Here is a 20041-nt window from a genome sequence, read left to right as displayed (position 1 = left end):
TACTAGATAATATTGTTCCAGTTTTAAAGGTAAAGCGATAGCTTGAAAAAGGACACCTTCTGCTAAACAGCAGGGCTGCCTTTAGAGCAAAGGTAATTAGAAGCTAGACCAATGTCCTTCAAGGGGCAGCAGGTCAGTTTTGAATGGATTCTTGCAAAGCCAGACTTCTGGCCTGATCCTGGAAAATACTGCGTCTGTTCTTAGGCAGGAGCAAGGACAAGCTAGGCTTTCACGCTATAAGAGATTCCAAGTATGGAGTCTTGGTTTGTAAATCAAAACACTTTGGAGCTTTAGAGGGGAAGTCAATCACATCAGACTGAAATTGGTGACTTCTTCTGCCTTTTTTTTTTTTAAAAAAAAAAATTTATTAAGGATTTTCTTGTTTTACAGAAGTAAGTGTAATGCCTCGTATTTCCCCCCCCCCCATGTAACATTTTTACAAATCCGTTTCATTTGTTGAGGCATTAGGGGGAGAAGAAAAAGAAAGAAAGAAAAAAGAAAGGGGGTGGAGGGAGGGAAGATGGATGGAGGTGGGGTCGGGTGGCGATGTTTCTATTATGCTTAATGTATGTAGAGTTTAGTGTCAGCGTTGCTTGTGTTGTTCACTTGTGTTCCTTTGGTGGTGAGAGAGGTTGGGGTTGGCCTAGGGTGTGATTGTTTGTTTGTGATTGGCTGTGGTGATCTTTGTTTTCGTGTGTGAGGTGGGTGGGTGTTTTGGATCAGGTTAGCCTTCTGTCGAGCATCTTATGCCCATTGCTGGTGGAAGTCAACTTCTGCCTCAAGAGCTGCTGAGACGTTCATGGTCCTTGGAACAAAGGACTTCAAGAGCACAACGGAGCTGCTTTTTATTCACAAACAGGCCGGTTCGATACCTATTATAGGTGCAAGGAAGACAGCCATGAGCATTGCCGACCTAAGTCCATAGGGGTGGATGAAATAAGAATGGAAATGAAGAAATTTCAGCCAGTCCTTACCTCATATTCCAAGTTTTCAAGATCCTGTAAAACATTTTCTGATTGTGTTGTACAGCTATGAAACTTGATTTTAAAATGAATTCAGTGCATCAGGATACCAAGAAGCTGCAAGTCCTTATTCTGACAGCTGTGCAGTTTTAAAAATAGGTATTCATCTCATTTGGCATATTCAAAACCATCATCTATTGGCGACGAGTGTCACATGCTAGGGTAGATTATGTTCACTTGATCCTGCATCTCTAGCTTTAGTATTTGCTGAAGGATCTGAAATTGTGCCTGTCATCGCTTTAATGGCATGGCAGTGTCCAAAGCAGTATGTTCACGTAAAAAAGATTACCTATTACTTTCTGTGTTGTGACTGATATTTTACACGATCTTTATACAGCTGGCAGCCATATTAGCTCCTTCTAGTATGTGTGCTTTTAAAACAGCAAACAAGGTTTTTGCCCATGATGTGTGCATAGCATTTGTTTTCTTCAACTTCCTCTAGGAGAGAAACATTAAATTTGTATGTAAGATACTGGTGCTGTCACCAAACTGCCTCTGCCTCTCTTAAAATATGTCAGCTTTAATTCAAAGCTTGCTTTGTGGTCCTCTCTTTTTTTTACATATAAGGTACTGGGGTGTGAGTGTAGGAGAAACTGAAGAAACTGCAGAGAGGTGTGAATCTCCTTATAATATACAGGTATCTCCTGAGAAATCTCTATGTGGGACAAGAAGCTACAGTTCGAACTGGATATGGAACAACTGATTGGTTCAAAATTGGGAAAGGAGTACGACAAGGCTGTATATTGTCTCCCTGCTTATTTAACATATGCAGAATTCATCATGCGAAAGGCTGGGCTGGATGAATCCCAAGCCGGAATTAAGATCGCCGGAAGAAATATCAACAACCTCAGATATGCAGATGACATCCTTGATGATATCCTTAGAATCATAGAATCATAGAATCATAGAATCACAGAGTTGGAAGAGATCACAAGGGCCGTCGAGTCCAACCCCCTGCCAAGCAGGAAACACCATCAGAGCACTCCTGACATATGGTTGTCAAGCCTCTGCTTAAAGACCTCCAAAGAAGGAGACTCCACCACACTCCTTGGCAGCAAATTCCACTGTCGAACAGCTCTTACTGTCAGGAAGTTCTTCCTAATGTTTAGGTGGAATCTTTTTTCTTGTAGTTTGGAATCATTGCTCCGTGTCCGCTTCTCTGGAGCAGCAGAAAACAACCTTTCTCCCTCTTTGATGGCAGAAAGTGAGGAGGAATTAAAGAACCTTTTAATGAGGGTGAAAGAGGAGAGCGCAAAATATGGTCTGAAGCTCAACATCAAAAAAATGAAGATCATGGCCACTGGGCCCATCACCTCCTGGCAAATAGAAGGGGAAGAAATGGAGGCAGTGAGAGATTTTACTTTCTTGGGCTCCATGATCACTGCAGATGGTGACAGCAGTCACAAAATTAAAAGACGCCTGCTCCTTGGGAGAAAGGCAATGGCAAACCTAGACAGCATCTTAAAAAGCATCACCTTGCCAACAAAGGTCCATATAGTTAAAGCCATGGTTTTCCCAGTAGTGATGTATGGAAGCGAGAGCTGGACCATAAAGAAGGCTGATCGCTGAAGAATTGATGCTTTTGAATTATGGTGCTGGAGGAGACTCTTGAGAGTCCCATGGACTGCAAGAAGATCCAACCTATCCATTCTGAAGGAAATCAGCCCTGAGTGCTCACTGGAAGGACAGATCGTGAAGCTGAGGCTCCAATACTTTGGCCACCTGATGAGAAGAGAAGACTCCCTGGAAAAGACCCTGATGTTGGGAAAGATGGAGGGCACAAGGAGAAGGGACGACAGAGGACGAGATGGTTGGACAGTGTTCTCGAAGCTACAAACATGAGTTTGACCCAACTGCGGGAGGCAGTGGAAGAGAGGAGTGCCTGGCGTGCTCTGGTCCATGGGGTCATGAAGAGTCGGACACGACTGAACGACTAAACAACAACAACATCCCATAAACATGGGATAGAGATAATGGCTCCTCAACTCTTGATATGTCCTGGGGGTTTTTTATTGGGTTGGCTTTTGTTTTTTGTTGTTTTTTTGAAGGTCAGGTAGCAGTTTATGGGAAAGAACTCTTGAGACCCTCGAGATCGACTGCCAATCAGAGTAGACAGCAGTGGACCAGATGGATATACAGTATGACCTGCATATGTAGGTATCTCTGAGGCTGAAATAAAACAAAAAGCACTTCCACTTCTACTGAGCCTTCCAAAGGCGCTAAACAAGCAGCCCACCCAAGCTAACATCAACCAGGGTTGCTGCCTAAGCTTACCTTTGATATGGCTGGCTACATCAAATAGATCAATATTGCCCTTGATGATTTTAGACTGGGGGAAATTCAAATGGAACAGGAGGTACTTCTGGTTTGACAGGTACCAGCTGGTTTTTAGAAAGCCTCCTGTCAGGGAACTGCCATCGGAGACAGAGGAGGAGAGAGGGCTCCAGAGGGATGGTGGAGAGGGTCCCTGCATGAAGAGGGACAGCCCATCTGCTGGGGAAGGAAATCAGCGCAACAGCAGTGGAGAAGGGGGGCAGAGGGGGGGAATCGGTGAGGGGGCTCCAGGACTCCTCGCCAGAGACCAGCGGGGAGAGCACGGGTCCTCCGCTGCCCACACCCTCCTTGTGCAGAAGACTTCCGCGCAGGGAGAGTAGGCGGAGACTTGGCGTCAAAGAACTTCTTTGCTGGAAGAAGTTCAAGAAACGCCCACTGACGGATTCTGCCAGCGATTGAGACAGCCACGGATGGGTGGCTGTCCGGACAGAAAGGGTTCACCCAGGTAACTCAGCCAGGTGTGGCGACGACTTACGCATGAGCAACCCCCTAGAACCATTACACCTCCATAGCAGTAAATTGTTTCAGGATAGGAGATCACTGGGGGTCAAGTCAGATTAGGCAATCATGCAAGCTTGGAGGGCAATCACTTTAATACACACTGTTTCCTAGCAGTTACGGGAACAGCCCATAGGTTTCTAGAGAAGTGAACAGGAAAGCAAGGTGCAAGCTTGCAGGGGCAGTATTTTGTGCAATATTTGTTCAAACTTCATGGGAGAGAGACATTTGGAAAGGCAGCCCATGTTAAAGACATCATCCAGAATGCCAGCTGTTGCGGGTGTGTCCTAGGACATAACTTAGCAGGATACCTTGCAACGCACCCTAAAGCTTAAAAATGCCAGATTCTGTTTTCTTCTGTAGGGCTTCCCACAAATCAGGGAGATGCAAGAACAGAGAATAAACACATGTCGCACCAAAGCACAGAAAACAAGACGTGGGATGGAGAGTTAAAAATATGAACAGAAGGTTTGAAACTAATCATATTTATTGTGAATTCAACCACGTATTGAGAATGTTACGTTTCAGGAATCCATCGACAAATGTACCCTTTAAAACGTGAATTTATGCTGTGGAAACATTATAGTATTGCTCTTGCTCACAGCTTACATTTGTTGTATTTTGCATCAGACAGTTTGCCAGGGAGATAGTGCCAGGGTAACTTGACTAATTAAGTTCCAATGAGATGTTGGAGACAGGTGCGTTTTCACCTGCATGCGCCAAGCAAAGGCAATTGCAGCATTGTCACGTAAGAAGCAGCTCAGTTCCACTGCCGCTGTTTTATCGTGATACTGATCTTGCTGTAGCACCTTCTGTTGCTAGATGGACAGCCAGAGTCTCTTGAAAATCATGCAGGTAGTTGTATTGCTGCAAGGGAAAGCAGGGTGGATAAGCTGCAGCACCTGTTCTCTAATCACAGATGCTAAAATGAGTAGAGGACAGTTGTGAGAGGTGGTTGTGAGTATAGATTTCTGAAAGCCCAAAGGAAGTACTCCTGACTCCCGACCAATCCACTTTTTAGCTGTCAAGCAGAACCCCTTCCTTTCTCAGGTTCTTCAAAGTGTTGTCTGTTGGGAGTGCAGGTTCCTATAGTCTCTTTCAATTTCTCCTCCCTCCCAGCTGAATTTGCTTAGAGAGGCCAGGCCCAGGATCCTCCTAATCTGCTCACATGTCCTTGATTTTTTGCAGTCCATTAAATGGCAAGCTCCCTGAATAAGAGGACAATGGGAGATGCTGGGTAGGATTCACTAAACCAGCACCATCAGCAGAAGCCTGGTGCAAGGACTTCCACTTGTGCAACAGGGATTTCCTGCCCTCTCCTCACCTTGAAATTGGCTTCAAGGGGGTCCAGTGAACAACCCACAGAACAGCACATGGGGGAGGATAGGAAAGGGGGGGGGGTTGTTCCATCTAGGAAGCTGCAAGGCTTGCACAGATGGAATGACTGGAAGAGCACAATGTTGAATTCCACCCAATAATAATAATAATGTTCTGTAAATATTCAGGGCTTATCCACACTTTCGCTTGTCTCGTGTCTAGAAAGCCTGTTTTCTGTAAGGGCAATGCAGGATTCTGGTATGGCCTTGTGGTCAAGAGCAGAAATGGTGAATTATGGATACTGTCACCATATCCTGCTTTAACTCTCAGAAAGCCGGGAAAGATTTTCAGTGCCAAACAAAACACTGCCTTAAGTCGGCTGTTGTCCTTTAACTTGTCCTCCCACTACCAAGCCGGCCCATCATGGCCTTCCCTCATACCTTTATGGTTTGTATAGCTCCTGAACCTCTCAAGTCTCGCAGGCTGTCTATGGCCTGCTGTGGGCCTATTGTGTTAGATATCTGAAGCAGGAGACAAGCTGCTACTGTAAAAAAAGAAAAAAGCCCAAGAGATTTTCTGCTTAAGGAAACCAGTTGTATTTTAGTGAGGAGGCAGAACCTGCTTGAAAGCCTGAGTGAATAATAATAATAGTAATAGTAACGATGATGATGTTATAATTTCTACCTTGCCCATCTACCTGGGTTGCCCCAGCCACTCTGGGCAGCATCCAAAATATAAAAAGACAGTGAGACATCAAGCATTTTAAACTTCCGTATACAGGGCTGCCTTCAGATGTCTTCTAATAGTCATGTAGTTGTTTATCTCCTTTTCATCTGATGGGAGGGCATTCCACAGGGCAGGCTCCCTCTGCCTGGTTCCCTGTAACTCCACATTAATATGTTTTAAGATTGCAAATCCTATATGCGTTTACCTGGGAGCAAGTCCAACTGAACTCAGGGGAGATTACTTCTGATTATATATGCCAGGGATTATGCTGCATGTGAAGGATGAGCAACATCTGGCTGTCCAGATGTGGCCAATTGTTAGGAATGAAGGGAGTTGTAGTCCCAACATCTGGAGAGCTGTAAGTTCTCCATTCCTGCTGTACATGCTCAGAGCACATTTTCTCGTGAAGCATTCATTACACTTGTTGAGGCTGAAGCTAAGAGAGTGGCTTGCTTAAGGAACCCCAGGGAAGTCACAGCTACAGAAATATATTATGCCTTCTGCATTTCATGACCTTTGTCACCAATGGGTATATAACCTGTGAGTTGAGAATAACTGGTTATGAAAGCTTCTGCTATAATACATCTGTGAGTATTTCAGGTGCCACAACAATCTTTGAGCTTTAAAACAAGGATTTCTAGCTCCAATCTCATACTGTTCACCATGACACAGGTCTTGCAAGGAAGTTCCACTTTCCTTTTTATATTGCCCATCTTGGCTTTTCATGGGCACCTTGGTAATAAAAATAAAAGATTAATAGTTCTCGCAACTTGCAGGAAAAAAATTGCACTCTGCCAGTGGTGCTCTTCTTCCAGAGTTGTTGTTATACCTAGGGAGTAGAAGGCATGGAGAATTCCTCCAACTCAGCTGTGAAAGAGCTTCCGCCTTTTACATCTGCAAAGATGAGTCTGAGATTATTGGTGGAGAAAATTGTGTAACATACTAAAGGGCATACCGTTTTTTTCGCCCCATAGGGCGCACCTAGGTTTTTTTTTTGGGGGGGGGGGAATAAAGAAAAAAAAAATTATTCCCCCCCCCCAGGTGCGGGGCTGGGGTGGGGGAAGCCCGAGCTTCCCCCGACCCCAGCTCCCAGAACAGGCTGCTATCCGCAAGCCTAGGGAGCCCGACGGGAAGTTGCGCTGGTCTCCCCAGGCTTGCGGATATCTGCCTGAAGCCATGCAGGATGCAGGCAGCTCTCCGCAAGCCGTGGGAGCCTGGCACGACTCAGCGCGCCCCAGCCCCCATCACAGGTAGGCTCATGGCTGGTGGGTTAGTACTTGTGGCTGGTGTGAAAAGAGAACACACTCCGCACATGTTCAAAGGCACTCTTGGAGCTCCACAGACCGAAGCTCCCTGAAAACTTCAGAAAGGGCTGAAGTCCTGGCGAGGACTCTTCTCTTGCTGAGTGGGGACATTTGTGAGGGATGGAGAGAAAGAATGGCCGGTGCCAGCGCCCCCACTGTGCTTAAATGCCTTTAGTTGGCAGGGTGAGGTCGGCGGCAGCCTCTCTGTGCGTGGGTTTGTGTTTGAGTGAGATGGTAACAAGCGCGCGGGGGGAGCGCACTGCCCCCCCCCGCCCCAGACGGCAGCGAATGCAGCACTCGCTAATCAGGGTCTTTTGCCGGACCGTGGAAAAGTGGGCAAGGAAAGGAAGCTGATCTACACACGCGTACACCTTCGAGGCGAAGAGGACGGAACAATATACCACGCTGCGCATGCACCTTACGCGGCTCTTCGCCTCAGCCATTCCCCTCTTCCCCCGCCCCCCATGTTGGTTGAAGCGGGCAGAGCTAGTTGCGCACTCGCGCCTGAGGTGACAACTGAGGCGGCTGCGCTGTGAAAGGGGACCTGGGCAGGCGAGCGCGCCAGACGGAGGCACAGGGGACGCGCACGCACAAACACACGCACAGCCTGGGCCTGAGTGAAAGGCAGCAAGCGGCAGTGGCCGCAGCGCGGATACGCACATTTACAGTCTCCTCTCTCTGGCACCGTCCACTCGGTCCTGGGGCCAAGAAGACGCACGTGCGCGCACATCCCCCAACACAGAGACATGCGCGACAGAGCGTGGAGAAGGGGGAGGAAGAGGAGGCGGAGGCGGGTGGGGGGGAGGAGGAGTAGGAATAAGAGGCGCTCCCGGTTCCGCCGAGGCGGCCGCGGGCTGTTAGTGAGGCGGGGACACCCCCTTCCCTTGCCTCCTGCTCTCCTCCCGTTCCCGGTACTGACCCTCACACCAGAGCTAATATTCCCGAAATTAAGAGGAATAATTTCTCAACACGACTTCACGCCGGGCTCCCACGGCTTGCGGAGAGCTTCACTGAAGCCTGGAGAGGGAGAGGGGTTGGTACGCACTGACCTCTCTCGCGTTCCAGGCTTCAGCAAGAGCCTGCATTCGCCCCATAGGATGAACACACATTTCTCCTTCATTTTTGGAGGGGAAAAAGTGCGTCCTATAGGGCGAAAAATACGGTAGGTTCACGATCAGATGGGTTTATGTAGGAAAATGCCAATATTAAACTAATTAATGCTTTTAGAAAAAGTATTTACTTACTGAGACAGGATCTTCCAAGCCCTCCATAACAGCTGAAAGGGGGGGAAAAAGGATTGGGCATTTTTTTTTCAAAAACAGAACAAGTACAGTGGTACCTCAGGTTACGTACGCTTCAGGTTACATACACTTCAGGTTACAGACTCCGCTAACCCAGAAATAGTGCTTCAGGTTAATAACTTTGCTTCAGGATGAGAACAGAAATTGTGCTCCGGCGGCATGGCAGCAGCGGGAGGCCCCATTAGCTAAAGTGGTGCTTCAGGTTAAGAACAGTTTCAGGTTAAGAACGGACCTCCGGAACGAATTAAGTACTTAACCCGAGGTACCACTGTACATTGTGATAGTATCAAGAGTCACAACGAACCAGCTCTGTCTTGTTCCAGAAAAAGGTTTCCAATCTGACATTGAGAGGTAGTATCCTTAACACAGCCACCCCAAACCTGGTACAGTTCAGATGTTTGGGCATTTGACTTTCATCAGTGTCAGGTTGGGGAAAGCTGCCCTGACATAGGCTTGTTCAGGGCTCCGGGTAGCTCTGTGTTTCTTGAGCTCCCCTTCAAAAACCCAGTCCTAGCCTATGATGACTGTGTATAAGGACTCTCCAGTTTTCTTATAATGAACCCTTATTGTTGCATAGGATATGAAATTAACTGAGCCTCCCCCCGCACTCAATCTCATTGGACTCTGTGTGCTTGTCGCACAACACACCAACCCCAAAAGTCAGTTTCTGTTCAGCAGCCTAACAGTCCATGGATAGATAACTTTTTTTTAGCCTGTTGGTACGACTGATTATACTTCTATATCTCCTGCCCGAGGGTAGAAGATTAAAGAGGTGCTGGCCGGGATGTGAATCGTCCCTGAGAATTCTTCCTGCACTTTTCCCTAAAGCAGGGGTCAGCAAACTGTACCTTAGACCTTGTGGGGGGCCAGACTATATTTTTTTTGGGGGGGGGGGAATGAACGAATTCCTATGCCCTACAACTAACCCAGGGATGTATTTGAAATGAAAGCACACATTCTACTCATGTAAAAACACCAGGCAGGCCCCACAAATAACCCAGAGATGCATTTTAAATAAAAGGACACATTCTACTCATGTCAAAACACGCTGATTCCTGGACCATCCACGGGCTGGATTTAGAAGGTGATTGGGCCGGATCCAGACCCCGGGCCTTAGTTTGCCTACCCATGCCCTAAAGCATTCAATTGTAGGATTTTCTTGATTTAGGAAGATTCTCTAGGATGCGGCACATCTGCATTTTATTTTGTCCTACCTACACAGGAATGGTGGCAGCATTCAAGGGGGTGGCAGAAGCTGGGAGGCAAATTTCTGAACTGTGGTGTTAGCAGGAAACTAAGGTGGGTATATGCAGGTTGTGATCATCTTTACTTGTGGAGAGAGGACAAAAGACCTGGCACACTGGAACTCACTGTATTAAGGTTTTCCGGTCGCCTTCGAGGCAGCTCCTCAGTTCCTTTAGAATCAGGCAGCATTTGGCTATGTCTGGAGTGTCTCCATCAGGAATAGGGTGATGGTGCACAGCAATCCCTTGGCTCTGATATGCCTCTAGGAGGTGTGGGACACGGTACTTTGAAAGCTCTCCTCTTGTACAGAGGACAAAGACATCCTGAACCCCGTAGCTCTTCAGTTCATCTGCAAAGGAACGAAGCTGTTCGCCTTGTTAAAATGCTACACGAGGCCAATTGGTGTCAAAGAAGGACAGAACTTTCTTTATGTACGCCACAACAGCAGCAAGAATACTTATTGCAAAGTATTGGAAGACACAAGATTTACCCACCCGGGAAGAATGGCAGATGAAGGTGATGGACTATATGGAACTGGCGGAAATGACTGGCAGAATCCGAGACCAGGGAGAAGAGTCGGTGGAAGAAGATTGGAAGAAATTTAAAGTTTATCTACGGAAACATTGTAAAATTAAGGAATGTTAGAAGGATGTTGGAATGAAGTAATGTGGTTTTAGCAGAAATGATATAAAGGATTAAGTAAAAATGGATTGTTAATTGGTGAAAGAACAGAATGTAAAATTATAGTATATTAAGATAAATCATTAGGATAAAAATAAAGATGGAAAGGATTTGCTGAAATATCTAATTGAATTAGAATACAAAAAAGGGAGGTGTGAGGAGGTCAAGGAAATAAGCAAAGGAAAGAAAGTTATCTAAAGGATTGATTTGTTGTTTTTTATTATTAATTATCTGCATCTTTTTTTCGTGGTTTTTTTTCTTTGTTCTTGTATTGTACTTTTTTTTTCTTTTTGTAACCTTTAAAATCTCAATAAAAATCTATTGGAAAAAAGGGGGGGGGGGAATGCTACACGAAACCATAAAAGCCTTGTGAATCCTAATTCAGAAAACAATTCAAACTGACTTTACAACAAGGAATTTGTGCGTTCCATGACCTGATTATTAGGCAAACCACGGTTGCTCGCCTAATTTTAGCAACTGAAATTGCAGCACTGCCCTGGAATTTGATACTATGGCAGGGTGGAATTAGTGCTCGGCTCAGGATACAAGGAAAATAAATGTTCCAAGGAGAGCAGCAACATTTAATAATTTTTTGATTAACAATTTTTTTTAAATGATCAGTAAAAAGGTGTCCCCCAATTAGACACTAAATTCTTAAAATGCTTAAATCATTTTTTTAATTGTAATTTTTTAAAATTAAAATGTAAAAACAATTCATTTAAAATAAAAATCTTAAATCATTCTTAAAGCAATGACATTATACAAACTGCAGGTGGCAAATGCCATCTTAAGAGCTATTCTCTCAAGTGAAAGGGAAGAGGAAATGTCTCTTCTGGAACCTTTTATCGGGAAAGATGTTACACAAAGAAAGGGAAAAGGAAAATTAAGAACACCAAAAGTGCTTATCCCAGAATCCTATGCCAGTTGCAAGGCATAAGAAAAGGTAAACATGGAGCAACCAGGCGTTGAAGGAAGGCTGAAAGTTCCCCAGGGCACTGATATATAATTACCTATATCTTTCTGAAGGCTTCTTCTAATACTTTTGAATCGGCAACCTAAAATGATGCAGTGTGGATGCATGAAAGAACATATCAAGTACTGCTAGAAATATAACAAGTATTTGTTAAATACAAGGCATCTATGTCTATTTACCACCAACAGTTGTGTTTCATTTTACCTCACATGTAGTGACACAGGCAGATTAATGTGGTGTGGGGTAAGTTAAGATTCCCCCCCCCCCATCAAATGAATGAGCTTTTAAATCAGTTTTTAAACTGTTGCTGCATACCTGGTAGTGAGCAAATTCCCAGAAATTGGGAATAGGTTGGTGATAGGGCTAACCTACAGAAAGAAAGAAAGTTAAAAACCTTTACAATGGCATTTAAATTTGCAAATTTGCAATCAGCAAGCTCTCTTTACAGCTACAGGTCTGCTACATCGTCAGCAGGAAAAGAGTTTAAAATCTAGCTCACAACTTCTCTAGATGTCCTTTTCATTGCACATGCATAGTTTGTGCTCATGATGCTATCGGGGTGGTTACATGTGACCCCATTTTCAACACTGTTTGAGCCTGCAACAGTTCTGGGGACAGTCACACTACTTCATTTCCAGCCTATCACACAACATCCTGCTGAAAACCTGTAACGGTTTATATCCCAGAAGTTTTAGCTGATCTTTGTCCCAGTATTGTTGTGCAATAATGTGGAAGGATTGGGGAAGGCAGGTTGACAAGAGGAGGAATGACCGCGGGGAGGAATGCTGCGAGAAGAAACGCCATGCTGCATCTGCAGCAGTGAACCGGCTGCCTTCCTCTGCCCCAGCTGCAACAAAACATGTCTCTCCCGCATCAGTCTCTACAGCCACAGCAGGTGCTGTAACTCTCCAACCATTTGACTTCACCCTCAAAGGCGCACTCCTCCATTGTCTCCTGAGACAGATGAATGCCAACAACAAATTGAGGAAGCACCACAGAACAAGCTAAAGCAGAGTAATACAACCACTCCATGCATTATTATTGTGCAAAGAACATGTTGCAGAACACACCCACAATATAAAAAGACTAGTCTGGAAAGGCCTTCAGAGATTCTTCAGATGAAAGGATTTATGATCCTGACCTGTGGAGGGACATTCAAGTTGCAAAACATAGGGGTATACAAGAAGGTATGTTTAACACAATCTGGAAATTACAAGGTTGTGGCTGATCAATTAGTATGAAATAATTTTGGAAGTGAGAGAACCTTGTGCAGCCACCCAGGTGAACTGTGGGTAACATCTGGGGTACTGCCTATGCTACTGAATAGCTTAAAAGAGGGGAAGCTCCCCTTACGATCCAAGGGTATAACGGATTTCCACTAAACCCATTGATGGTGTACTACCGCAGTTTTCTTGATTTTATTTTCTGTTACAAATAATCTCTGCAGCCAAAAGGAGAAATGTAAAGTATGCTTTGGATGGTTATAAACACAGGGTAAAAAGGTAAAGGTAAAGGTGCCCCTGCCCGTACGGGCCAGTCTTGACAGACTCTAGGGTTGTGCGCTCATCTCACTCTAGAGGCCGGGAGCCAGCACTGTCCGCAGACACTTCCGGGTCACATGGCCAGCGTGACAAGCTGCATCTGGCGAACCAGCACCAGCGCAGCACACGGAAATGCCGTTTACCTTCCCGCTATAAAGCGGTACCTATTTATCTACTTGCACTTAATGGTGCTTTCGAACTGCTAGGTGGGCAGGAGCTGGGGCCGAACGACGGAAGCTCACCGCGCTGTGGGGATTCGAACCGCCGACCATGCGATCGGCAAGTCCTAGGTGCTGAGGTTTTACCCACAGTGCCACCCGTGTCCCTATAAACACAGGGTACCTGCATTCAATGCAAAATGGTAAAGCTGCTATGACATGGGTCGGCAAACTAAGGCTCGCAGACCGGATCAGGCCCAATTGCCTTCTTTATCCAGCCTGTGGACGGTCCGGGAATTGGCACGTGGATTGCCAGTGCGTGCATTCTTTCTCCTTCCCTCTCCCTCACACAGTGGCGCTTTTCTCCTCAGGGATGGAACAATCTTGTCCCATGCCAGGCGCTGTCGATGGTGGGAGTTGGCTCGCCCGCCTCAGCAGGGTGGCGCTGTGAAGGGGGCGGATGACACCGGCTGCCGGCTGCATTTTCCTCCTGCTCCCCCAGTCCGCCCTTCCTTTTTTCCTTCTCCAAGCCCCTTTTCCACGCCGCTTCCTCATGTGCTTTCTTTGTCGCCACCTGCCTCCCTCCTTCACGCACCTACGGGACCACCTCTCCTGGTATGCCCCGCAGAGGACCTTAAGGTCCACAAATAACAACACTTTGGAGGTCTCGAGCCTCAAGGTTAGATTGGTCTCAACTAGGGCCAGGGCCTTTTCAGCACTGGCCCCGACGTGGTGGAATGCTCTGTCACAAGAGACTAGGGCTCTGCGGGACTTGACATCTTTCCGCAGGGCCTGCAAGACAGAGCTGTTCCGCCTGGCCTTTGGTTTGGACTCAGTCTGACCCTTACGTTTCCCTCCCCTTTTGGTTTTGATCTATGGGCTACTTTTAAAATGAGGCTGCATTTTAAATTGCATTTTAACCTGTATTTTAAATTGGTTTTCCCCCCTGTTATTTCTGTAATTTTACTGGTGTTAGCCGCCCTGAGCCCGGCTTTGGCAGGGGTATAAATAAAATTTATTATTATTATTATTATTATTATTATTATTATTATTCCTCCCATGGCGTTCAGGCAGATTGTTGCGGTGACCGTGGATTGACGGGCGGCTCTATCTTCTCCGCGGTGCCTCTTGGGAAGCAGCAGCAGCAGCAGCAGGTGGTGGTTAAAAGCCCCAGCGATGCCCCAGTTCCCCTCCCTCTGTCTGTGGCTCCTCCGCCAACGCAGCCTCCTACCCTGCCACAGCGCCTGCCTAGCTGGAGAAGCCCAACTGCAGCTATTGGGGCGACAACTGGGACAAGTAAAGCGAAGCATCTTCAGGCCTCTTTGCGGGTGGGCGAAAATCGTTCACCCCCCCCCCCAATATAGTCCGGCCCCCAACAAGGTCTGAGGGACAGTGGACTGGCCCCCTGCTGAAAAAGTTTGCTGACACCTGTGCTATGACTTAGCAACTTGTTTGGCAGAATGTGCTGAAAAGTGGCCATATTATACCCATCACAAGGTAGGTTATCCCTGCCCCTTGACAAGGCAGATTCAGAGGGTAGGTGTTTCTTCTAGATTCAGCACACAGCAGAAGTGACCTCTGTAGCACAGAATGCCTTTTATCAGCTATAGCCAGTTCACCACCTGTGGCTACTTTTGGACAAAAATAGCCAAGTCGCAGTCCATCTACACTCATACAATGTTCTGATTGTATTACTGCAATGTGTTGTTGTGGAACTGCCCTTGAAGACAGCTCAGAAGTTTCAAATAGTACAAACTTGTTGTTGGCATCTGTCTGTCTCAAGAGACAATGGTGTGTGGCTCGGGGTGAATTCATTAGCAGCACCGGTGTGGATGGAGGTCCTGAGCTGCCCAGACGACAAGACACACATCCCAGACTCATTGATGTGGTCCAAAGGAGAACAGAGCAAAATGTTTGGTACCAGCTTGGCTGCAGGAGTTGCTGGAAGGAGACGTACAAGGTTTCCTGGGGACTCCACTCTGGGTTTGTGTAGGGTTTACTCCTTAGCCTTTTCTTCTCCCGAAGATATCCCGTAAGGCAGAAGAGGTTTAGGACGAGCATTTTCCTTATCTTATATGGCCTACTTTCACAGATTAATGAACCCCATCTGCCCCTCACTTCCCTCTGCAGCATGTGCAGAAACCCACTCCTGGTCGCGTCCGCTCAATCCGCCAGAGCCTGTCTTCGCATGCAGGGGAAGTCCCTAACTCAGTGTGGGTTTGAGACGCATAGGCTACCATCACCTGGTTTAGCTGGCCAGTCAAAGCTGTTCCTGGTGTGTGGCCGCTGTTGCATACTGCCAGGAGCCACAGGCAAGAGCCGAGTGCAGGGGATCCAAGGTGGACAAACTGCCCCAGAATGAGCACAACTACCCCTTCCCTAACACCCCATATGAAGAAAATTAAGCAAGCTGTGAAATGTGGCTAGTGGCCAGAATACTAAGCTGCTCCAAAGGAATTCTGGAAGGGGTCCCCTGAGGAAATTTGGACCTACCAGGATACTTGAAAGGGTACCTGTTCTTCCTCCGAGGATTCTTCGTCTGATGAGTCGAACTCGTTTGCCTGCATTGCAAGATTTTACAGCATCAGCCCACTTACTGCACACACGACACCTCGGGGTACAAATCAACTTCTCCATCCCACACGTCTAATAAATTGTCGATACCTGTATAGCTGCTTCATGACTATTGTTCATTCTGGCTGCCAGGAAATGTATCATGAAAGACTACAGATAACTGGCTGCCATCCACTAAAATTAGGATTGCAACCTGTCCACCTAATGCCTCGAGCAGAATTGTGGGTTGTTGTTTTTTACATATCTACCTTTATTGTGACATTTAGTCTAGTGACATGTCCTCCAGCATTTAAGCTGAAAATAAGGACACAGTGTCATCACAGGGTGGTGGGTGAGGCAGTTCCAGGCGTCAGAGGGTGATGGAGCAAAGATTTAGGGTGGCCATGGGGTCTACTTTACAGAGAACTGTCCTCTATATCGGTTTTAATGTATCTATGTGGGGTTTATTGCCTGCTTGGTTGTAAGTTACTTTGGGTTGCCCTGGGCTAAAGCAATTAAGAAATTTAATTAATAATAATAATAATATATGAAACACTGTTTGGTTTAAAGCTGGTAAAATGCGGTCTTGACTATGCTACCACTCAGTGGATTTGTAACTGGCTGACTGACCGAACCCAAAGGGTGCTCATCAATGGTTCCTCTTCATCCTGGAGAAGAGTGACTAGTGGGGTGCCACAGGGTTCTGTCTTGGGCCCGGTCTTATTCAACATCTTTATCAACGACTTGGATGATGGACTCAAGGGCATCCTGATCAAATTTGCAGATGACACAAAACTGGGAGGGGTGGCTAACACCCCAGAGGACAGGATCACACTTCAAAACGACCTTGACAGATTAGAGAACTGGGCCAAAACAAACAAGATGAATTTTAACAGGGAGAAATGTAAAGTATTGCACTTGGGCAAAAAAAAATGAGAGGCACAAATACAAGATGGGTGACACCTGGCTTGAGAGCAGTACATGTGAAAAGGATCTAGGAGTCTTGGTTGACCACAAACCTGACATGAGCCAACAGTGTGACGCGGCAGCTAAAAAAGCCAATGCAATTCTGGGCTGCATCAATAGGAGTATAGCATCTAGATCAAGGGAAGTAATAGTGCCACTGTATTCTGCTCTGGTCAGACCTCACCTGGAGCACTGTGTCCAGTTCTGGGCACCACAGTTCAAGAAGGACACTGACAAACTGGAACGGGTCCAGAGGAGGGCAACCAAAATGGTCAAAGGCCTGGAAACGATGCCTTATGAGGAACGGCTAAGGGAGCTGGGCATGTTTAGCCTGGAGAAGAGGAGGTTAAGGGGTGATATGATAGCCATGTTCAAATATATAAAAGGATGTCACATAGAGGAGGGAGAAAGGTTGTTTTCTGCTGCTCCAGAGAAGCGGACACGGAGCAATGGTTCCAAACTACAAGAAAGAAGATTCCACCTAAACATTAGGAAGAACTTCCTGACAGTAAGAGCTGTTTGACAGTGGAATTTGCTGCCAAGGAGTGTGGTGGAGTCTCCTTCTTTGGAGGTCTTTAAGCAGAGGCTTGACAACCATATGTCAGGAGTGCTCTGATGGTGTTTCCTGCTTGGCAGGGGGTTGGTCTCGATGGCCCTTGTGGTCTCTTCCAACTCTATGATTCTATGATTCTATGATAAAGCAGGCATGTCCAGACTTGGTCCTCCAGCTGTTTTGGGACTACAGCTCCCATCATCCCTAGCTAATAGGACCAGTGGTCAGGGATGATGGGAATTGTAGTCCCAAAACAGCTGGAGGGCCAAGTTTGGCCATGCCTGGTAAAGATAAAGAACCCTAAGAAGGAAGATCACCATGTGCCTTGAAGTTGCAGACACCTGGACAGCAGAACAAACAGGTTCCTTGGGTCACTCACCCAGTTTGCCCCCACTAGGATAAAAGGTTACAGTTTCTCCATTTAATTATACTGTCGACTTTCAGATGTTGCAACTATACATTTAAATGGCCATGTGCAAATGTTACGCGTGCCCTCGTCCTATTTTTATTTGGCATTGCGTAAGTGGCCACCCTCCAAATGTAATTGGTGGCACTGCAAGGGGATATAAGAGCGGAGAGACGAGGCCACGAAGGGCTGGGATATATCCAGCCTCATATAACCAACATTTGTTGTTGTTGTTTAGTCGTGTCCGACTCTTCGTGACCCCATGGACCAGAGCACGCCCGGCACTCCTGTCTTCCACTGCCTCCCGCAGTTTGGTCAGACTCATGCTGGTAGCTTCGAGAACACTGTCCGACCATCTTGTCCTCTGTCGTCCCCTTCTCCTTGTGCCCTCCATCTTTCCCAACATCAGGGTCTTTTCCAGGGAGTCTTCTCTTCTCATGAGGTGGACTCTCATGAAGGAGTCTCGGCTTCAGGATCTGTCCTTCCAGGGAGCACTCAGGGCTGATTTCCTTAAGAATGGATACGTTTGATCTTCTTGCAGTCCATGGGACTCTCAAGAGTCTCCTCCAGCACCAGAATTCAAAAGCATCAATTCTTTGGCGATCGGCCTTCTTTATGGTCTAGCTCTCACTTCCATACATCACTACTGGGAAAACCATAGCTTTTACTATACGGACCTTTGTTGGCAAGGTGATGTCTTTACTTTTTAAGATGCTGTCTAGGTTTGTCATTGCTTTTCTCCCAAGGAGCAGGCGTCTTTTAATTTCGTGGCTGCTGTCACCATCTGCAGTGATCATGGAGCCCAAGAAAGTAAAATCTCTCACTGCCTCCATTTCTTCCCCTTCTATTTGCCAGGTGGTGATGGGACCAGTGGCCATGATCTTCGTTTTTTTTGATGTTGAGCTTCACGCTTAAGGCTAATTAATGGATGATGGGGTTAAGACCATGGAATAAGCTATCCTGCCAGCTTTCGCTAGATCACTTCCCCTCACCTTGAAAGAAATAAAGCTCTTGGGTCTCCCACTTTCCACCTTTGTATGCTTTATTATTATTATTAGGGATTGAGTATTTCCCCTGATTATTCCTCCTGCACGAGCCATAAATCTGTGTTGAAGGCATGGAGTGGATTGTGTTAATGATATATAAAACTGAACACCTGTATACTGTATCATGCATTTCATATAACTACCCCAACCCTGACTTTAATATTAAATGCTTTAATTGTTTTTTGTGGGTTTGCTCTTTCACATGTAAACCTCCCTGGAGAATTCTACCCAAGAGCACAATAGAAAATGCTGCAATAATAAGAATTAATAATACAGTAATAGCAGTTCCCGCAGAAATGGTTATAGCAGAAATAAATCCCTTTACCAAAGGTTTTTGGGGGTTTTTTTTGCCACCATCCTCCTGGAGGTCATGCCTTGGGCACCCGCCTTAGTTTCCAATAATTTGTGGGTCTTGGGAGCTACAATCTTATAAATTGGGTAGAGTGGTTTTAATGCATCCCCAACTTGGGTTTTTTTTAGGCTCCTTACGTGGGTTTTTGTTTACCTGTTTACTTGCAAATCACTCTGGGTCGCCTTGGACAATATAAAGCGACCGACAAATGTAATAAATAAATAAATTATATATATGCATTATATATATACATATATACATATATACATATACATATATACATACAAATTTATATTAATATTATACACACTATTTATTTATTCCATATAAATATAGGTCCCACAAGCCTGTGAGGGGCGCATTAACACTGAATAATTTTTGCCTTCTGTTTCCTTTCCCTCCCTGTCCCCCTTAATTTCCAATGTGCCGGGTAACGCTGAGGTAAATTCGCTCTGCACATGCTCAGAGGCACCCTTAAAGCGAACGGCGTGGAAAAACGAGATTGGTACGGGGAGGCGGGGAGAGGCTGAGAAGAAAGGGATCCCATTCGCCCCGCGCTCAGTCCGTCACAGAAGAACGAGGTGGGGGCAAAACCCCCTTTTCCCGCCCAAAATGCAGAAAACGGCGCAGGATTGGCAGTTCCCCTCCCGCTCTCCTGCGTTGCTAGGATACAGCCTCCCCTCACCTCAGCTGCGCGGACTCGCGCCATCCTCTCTGCTGAAAAAACAAATAAACCGCCGCCGGCCGCCAACGGTTTCGAAAGAGAGAGCTCGCGCCGGAGCCGAGAACGCGGATTTGCCCTTTTTTCTACCGCCCCTTTGCCGGCGCCCTATCAGCCGGCGGGGAATAAACAAAGCTCCCGCCTTGCTAAGGCTTCTTGGAAGGACGCTTCTTATTGGACAGTGGCCTTGAAGAACCCGCCCCCGCCTGCTCTTGACTCAAAGCGGTTTACAAGTATAAAACAACCAAAAACGAAAAGATAACGGCACATAATTAAAATTCACAATGAAACTATTTCGGTTTTTCACATTAAGTATCAGTGAAATTTTTCTTTTCTTTAAAAGG

General features: G+C 46.3%; 1 protein-coding gene across 8 annotated transcripts; it reads right to left on the bottom strand.

Annotated features, from left to right (window-relative positions):
• Positions 1–4323: 4323 nt before the first annotated feature.
• Positions 4324–19806, bottom strand: CDKN3 (cyclin dependent kinase inhibitor 3). Of its 8 annotated transcripts, none has more exons than XM_081866326.1 (8): positions 19662–19806; positions 15594–15661; positions 11717–11769; positions 11439–11483; positions 9874–10096; positions 8446–8477; positions 5612–5715; positions 4324–4721 (listed from the first exon to the last, which is right to left on the bottom strand). In XM_081866326.1, exons 1-8 carry the CDS (start codon positions 19683–19685, stop codon positions 4635–4637), a joined length of 636 nt encoding a protein of 211 aa, XP_081722452.1. In that variant the 5' UTR covers positions 19686–19806; the 3' UTR covers positions 4324–4634. The 8 variants fall into 8 exon arrangements, with proteins under 8 accessions (XP_081722452.1, XP_081722448.1, XP_081722447.1 ...); XM_081866322.1 differs by lacking the exon at positions 19662–19806 and adding an exon at positions 19449–19628 and having other exon boundaries at positions 5612–5712; XM_081866321.1 differs by lacking the exon at positions 19662–19806 and adding an exon at positions 19449–19623.
• Positions 19807–20041: the final 235 nt, after the last annotated feature.

Source organism: Podarcis erhardii (genome assembly GCF_964252035.2).
Source record: "Podarcis erhardii genome assembly, chromosome: 1".
NCBI lineage: Eukaryota > Metazoa > Chordata > Lepidosauria > Squamata > Lacertidae > Podarcis > Podarcis erhardii.
Note: the sequence above shows the minus strand (reverse complement) of the source record. Positions and strands in the feature narration are given on the sequence as shown.